Here is a 5,996-nt window from a genome sequence, read left to right as displayed (position 1 = left end):
CTTCCCCTCCCCCAGCCCCTTCTCCCCGGAGGCCGGGTCTGGGGAACAAAAGAGCCGGCGAGCGCTTTAAGCGGCCGGACATTCCCGGCTGCGCGGCGGACGCGCCCCCTGCGCTTTGAACTGGGGCCGGAGCGGCGGGCGCCATCCAGAGCTGAAGCCCCGGACCCCTCCCCGCGGGCCAGCTCCGAACTTGGGGGGCTAGGGGAGTGGAAACCCAGTGGACTGCGGAGTAGGACCGGGTTGCGGAGAAACACGCAAAGCTGCCGGATTCTCTCCTACCCACTCTTTCTGCTGCGCCCTTCTGCACCGTGTCCAAGTCTGTATTGTCGAGATAATTCCCTAAAAGCTGCACAAAGTTGTCAAAGATTCGGTTTTCCATGGGTTTCTGGTTCTTCCACCCAAAGGTTAGGACGTTTAGCTGCAAGGTTGGCCTCTTTAGACCGAAGAGTTCTGGCGCTTGGGTGGACAGGAGGGATAAAGAGTGGGAAGGCGGCTTGGTCCAGGGCCCTGAGAGAGACGACCTAACAGGACAATGAGAACGCTAAAGTAGGCCGGATTCTGACCCCACTTCTCCCTGCGGTGTAGTTCAGCAGACCCAGGCGGGCACTCTCAGAGTTCAACTGAAAGATAAAGATATCCCGTCTCCCCTGCTCACTCTCAAGGAAACGGAAAGGATACAGGTCATGACAAATGACCTGTAACTGGAATAGCACCCTGAAAGTTAAAATTCCCAATAACACTTCTATGCCACAAAGACTCAGTGTTTCATGTCAGAGAACGTAAAAGGAGACATCAGTCTCAGGTAAGGATTGTTATGGTAGATAGGCATGCCTCTTAGGAGATACAGCCCCACACTGGCCTGCAGAGATCATCAGTCTCGGCCACTCGCTATTAAATGATCTTCTGTTGAGTTCAGCATGATGTGCTAGTCCATCAAAATTACTGAGCATCTTCCAAGTTCGAGGAGCAAGAGGTTTAAAGAGAGTAGTCTCTGCCTTACTTAGCTATTGGCATTGAATTGGTCAGGCAGAGGAGTAATTACATCTCTCTTTTGATACCAACTGTGAATTGCAGAGCAGGAGTGTTAACATATATAAAACTAACTCTGACGCAGATAGGTAAAGGGCCTCCAGAAATCAGGTAAGTTTACTAGTCCCTGGGTTCGTGCAGCCCAGGGACTCTGTAGTAGCAATTGGAAGATGAACAGGACTTGAGACATATGAGCAAGCAGTAGGAGCCAATGGAGAAATTCAGGGTCAGGGAACACACCGAAGTCCCAAGCCAATTTCCTTACAAGGAAGGGCAGGAAGGATGAGCCTCTATTGGCCATAGGAAAGGGAGAGGTGGGGGCCTTCCCTGGGCGGAAAGGCCTGGAAATCTCTCCTGCAGGGTTTGAATTCTCAACAACCCCTTCTTGGCTTGTCCTACACTCAGGAGAGGTCAAATTGGTGTCCTGAGTTGCTGTCATTTTAAATTCATTTTGACAAGTGTTTAATTCTTCTTTATCACAACACTTGGTCTGAGAATGATATGCAAATAATGGCTATTCTCCTGCATGCAAAATGTGCAGTATCTCCCCCTACAATGTGTCAATTAACTCAGGGCTGGCTCACCAGCCACTTTGGGGGTGGTCCTGGGCAGGAAGGCCTCTGGTTCTTGGTTCCCAGCAGTAGAAAAACACCCATGGTCCAGGCACTATAAAGATCCTAGCAGAGCAGTTGCCAACTGTAATCCTGAGATGTGTGTGGGGTGTAAGCGTGGAGTCTGGTGTATGACTATTGTGCCTAGGTTTGAGTTAATGGACACCAGCATGACTGTGAAGGTGAGAGTGCATGTATGGGTCTCTGAGCTCATAGGCACTGCACCCATATGTGTGAACGGGCGTCATGGGCAATTTTGGAAGCCAGATTTATACAAAGAAGATTTGTCGAACCCAATCTCTGGAGTTTGGTGGTTCACTCCTCCCTTGGGTTCAACAAAGTTAAAAAAAAAGTGTGTCCAGATGAAAAGAGATCCTTGAAGAGCCTAAAAGAATGCCATCAAAGAAAGCATCTTTCCTAAGTTCAGGTGTTTTTTCTAAGTGCCTGTTGGGGGAGGGACATGGTTCAGTTCGTTTTTTGAGGTGTGGGGAGGAGTTCCTATCCTAGGAGTCTGAGTAACCTATTTTTTTACTTTATTGAAATATAGTTGATGTACAATATTATATGTTACAAGTGTACAATACAGTGATTCATAATTTTAAAGCTTATACTCCATTTATAGTTATAAAATTCTGGCTCTGTTCCCTGTGTTTCACAACATATCCGTGGAGCTTATTTTATAATAGTATGGACCTACCCCTATCTTGCTCCTTCCCCTCTCCCCACGGTAACCACTAGTCTGTTTTCTATCTCTCTGAGTCTGTTTCTTTTTTGTTATATTCACTAGTTTGTTGTATTTTTTAGATTCCACATATAAGTAATAGAGTATTTGTCTTTAACTTATTTCACTTTGATACCCTCCAAGTCCATCCATGTTGTTGCAAGTGGCAAAACTTCATTCTCTTTTATGGCTGAGTAGTATTCCATCGGAGAAGGCGATGGCACCCACTGCAGTACTCTTGCCTGGAAAATCCCATGGACGGAGGAGCCTGGTGGGCTGCAGTCCATGGGGTCGCTAAGAGTCGGACCCGACTGATCGACTTCACTTTCACTTTTCACTTTCATGCGTTGGAGAAGGCGATGGCACCCACTCCAGTGTTCTTGCCTGGAGAATCCCAGGGACGGGGGAGCCTGGTGGGCTGCAGTCCACAGGGTCGCTAAGAGTCGGACACGACTGAGCGACTTAGCAGCAACAGCAGCAGTATTCCATTGCTTAACCACACTGTCTTTCTCCACTCATCTGTTGATGAACATTTAGGATGCTTCCATATCTTGGCAATTGTAAATAATGCTGCTGTGAACATTGACATGCACATATCTTCTCAAATTAATGTTTTTGTTTTGTTACATACCCAGGAGTGGAAATGCTGGGTCATATGGTGGTTCCATTTTTAGTTTTTTGAGAAACTTCCATACTGTTTGCCACAGTGACTGCACCAATTTAAATTCCCATCAACAGTGTACAAAGGTTCCCTCTTCCTTAGAGAACGTCCAGTTCTTTCTTATAACTACCTGCTCTTCTGCTCAAAACTCAACATTTCCTATCCTGGTAAGAAATACATTCTCTAGGGCAGAAAGGCTGAGGAAATTCTAGTCACTTGGTTCCAAAAACAAGAACATTTTTGGAAAATAGTTTATTAATTCATTACAGGGACAGATATATGATCAATGCATTGGCTTAACACTAAAGAATATCATAATTGTAAGAAGAAAAAAATGCTGGAAAATAATTAAATAATACAGCAAAACTACAGACAAATAAATGAGCAGGTACCGATTATACTTGTCATGCATCAATAAAAGGTTTTTAAATGAGACTCAAAAACCATAAGGCATCCATGGTAGGTGACAAAAGGATTAATACCCTGTAAAAGGCCAATGGACTCTTTTCTAATAAAAATACTGCTACAAAGACACAAACCTAACACTTCCAAATTACCCAGAGCCCAAATCATATATAATGCTAGTGAGTAATGGCCATGTTCTTATCAACTGTGAGTTATAGGCAGATACCAGATTTATTACTTATTTGCTTTTGAGAAACAATTTTCCACCCAACCTAATGGGTTATAAATTGTCTCATTTGCAGCTATTTAATTTAAACCAGAACCTCAGTGCCTGTTAAACAAGAACATGAAAAATGACTATGTGGTGTAATGCTAAGAGCCTACTGTTAAAACAGCTATTTAATTCAGGACAGGTTTTTTTTTTTTTTTTTTTTTCCTTTAGGAAAAAAAAAAAGAAAAAATCAAACCAGCCAAATAAAATGAGGCTTTTGACCTTCAGAGCAGTGATGAAACATGTACAGTAGTGTTAGCCACAGCAATGCCGAATGCTACAGAAATAGTACAAATGACAGTTCTGTCCTTAACGAGATACAAAACCAGCATTAATAATCTTTAGTGTTATCATAGGCTGCCTGAAGGGGGAGGAGGAGGAAATGTAGGTGCGGATGTCAAACCTGAGTGACACCCGAGTGTAATAAACACAGATGCTGAAAGGGTCTGAGGAAGCTGCAACTCCACTGAGAGACATTTCACCATTAAAAAAAAAGGAAAGATAGACTGGTTATTTCTAATTTGGCTCAGAAGCCAGAGTTAACCCTTGATGTGCTTGCTGCTCAGTGAAAAAAGATGAATTCAGGGAGAAGAGACCAAGTACTAAATGCTCCTATGAGAGGCTGAGGTGCAAAATCAAATAAATGAAACAAGTCAGGCTTGTCCCTGTGTGGGGGGGCGTCAACAGAAAATGACTTCAGGATTGAATTTAAAGAAAGAGCAAAATGAGATGAGCCCATCACCCTTGTCCTGTGTGAAGACCCTACTTCCAACACCCTAGAGGATGATTCCTCCCAGCCCCATCCTGTCAGTTCCTGGACAAGGTGCAGAGAGTGGGAGGCGAAGGGGCTGCCCAGCCCCTAATTCCCACCCCCTTCTCCCTTTCAAGCTCCAGCTGGGAAGCAAGGTGCCTCAAATGCCTCTGTCCAGCAAACCAGACTTACCGCATGGAAGGGAGGGAATAATTGTATCCCAAGCCTCTGGGTGGTGTTCCCCCTTCCGTGTCTCAAAACCCCCAAGGATGACTTGCATTCATCCTCTCTAAGGAGAACCCTCCAGTCTCAATCCCAGGGAGAAAGAAGCAAGGGAAGCTGAAAGGTCTTCTCCCAACCCACACTGGGGGTGTGCAGTCTGCCTGGGGATGGGGTCTACAGAGGCACAGAGAAGCAGGCAGGAGGATGATGGCTGAAGTGGACGGCGGACACAGGAGTCCCATCACGGCCCCAGACAGACATGAGGTAGTCGCGTTGTGAGGGAAGGGTGCTGAGACTGAACCCAGGCAGGAGAGCCACGTGACACAGTGTGGGAGAGGCGAGAGAGAGATAGCGGAGACAGACAGAAGCCACAGAGAGGAGAGTCCTGGGACGGAAGGGAAGGGCCCTAAGCTTGGGAGAACAGGGGCACAGGGAAACAAGACCCTAGAGGAGCGAGGGGGAGGAGAAAAGGGAGAGCAAGAGAAAGCAGATTTTCAAAACCAGGCACTTCCCCAATTACAAAATTAGGTGCAGACTCGCTCTGAGGGGAGCTGGAGTCACCCTCTCAGTTTGGACACAGGACACACGGCAGATGGGAGGTGACGCGACTAAAGTGTCAGGCATTCAGAGCCTACTTGCACTCAGCCCAGCCCAACCGGAAAGTGGGCCGGGGCTGTCTTTGTCAGACAAGGCATTGGAGACACTCTCAGAGTGTGTAATAAAAGGCTGGGTGACAGAGTAGGGGCCCGCAGGGCTGGGGACAGACCACTCTGGGGCAGTGTCCTGACCTGGAGGATCAATTAGGCCACAGTGACCACTGCCTGGCCCAGAGCTTCCCAGCTCACCAACCAGCACACACACATGTGCTTCACACATGTGCATATCACATGTAACTGTGCGTCACATGTCTCACAAACCACATGTGTCACAGAGTATAGGGGGAGCGAATAATCCAATCCTTCCTCTCCCCGAGGCAAAGCACCCCAGGAGGCTCCAAGTGGCTTGACGACTTGCAGGCAGAGACGCGTACACGTGTAGCCACACGCATCATGTCGCGTGATCCAAACCAGCCTGTCCCAAACGGTGCCCTCTAGGGGAGCTAAGTAGAGGAGGACGGGACTGGGGCTTTGGGCAGGCTTGGGCTGGCTCCTGGAGGGCAGGGGGCCTTTGGCTGGCCGTTGTTCCCAGGGGCCTCCTCCAGAGCCTCATTGGACTGGAGGTCCGAGTAGGGGCAAGTATCGCTGACTGCCTCTGGCAGGCAAGTGAGTCTGTCTGGCCCAGGGGCTGCTTGCTCACACCCGCCTGGCTCCTGGTCCAGCCAGTCA

At 47.6% G+C, this 5,996-nt stretch overlaps 1 protein-coding gene across 1 annotated transcript in view; it reads right to left on the bottom strand.

The window, feature by feature from the left end:
* Positions 1-3,259: 3,259 nt before the first annotated feature.
* Positions 3,260-5,996, bottom strand: part of IGDCC4 (immunoglobulin superfamily, DCC subclass, member 4) — a 29,475-nt gene continuing 26,738 nt past the window's right edge. The window contains exon 21 of the mRNA XM_010834603.1: positions 3,260-5,995. Coding sequence (XP_010832905.1) covers positions 5,771-5,995 — 225 coding nt within the window. The 3' untranslated portion in view covers positions 3,260-5,770. The remainder of the gene's footprint in view (position 5,996) is intronic.

The sequence above is a fragment of the Bison bison genome, unplaced genomic scaffold (genome assembly GCF_000754665.1).
Source record: "Bison bison bison isolate TAMUID 2011002044 unplaced genomic scaffold, Bison_UMD1.0 scf7180017864034, whole genome shotgun sequence".
NCBI classification, from domain to species: domain Eukaryota; kingdom Metazoa; phylum Chordata; class Mammalia; order Artiodactyla; family Bovidae; genus Bison; species Bison bison.
This window is presented reverse-complemented; position numbering and strand designations above follow the sequence as displayed.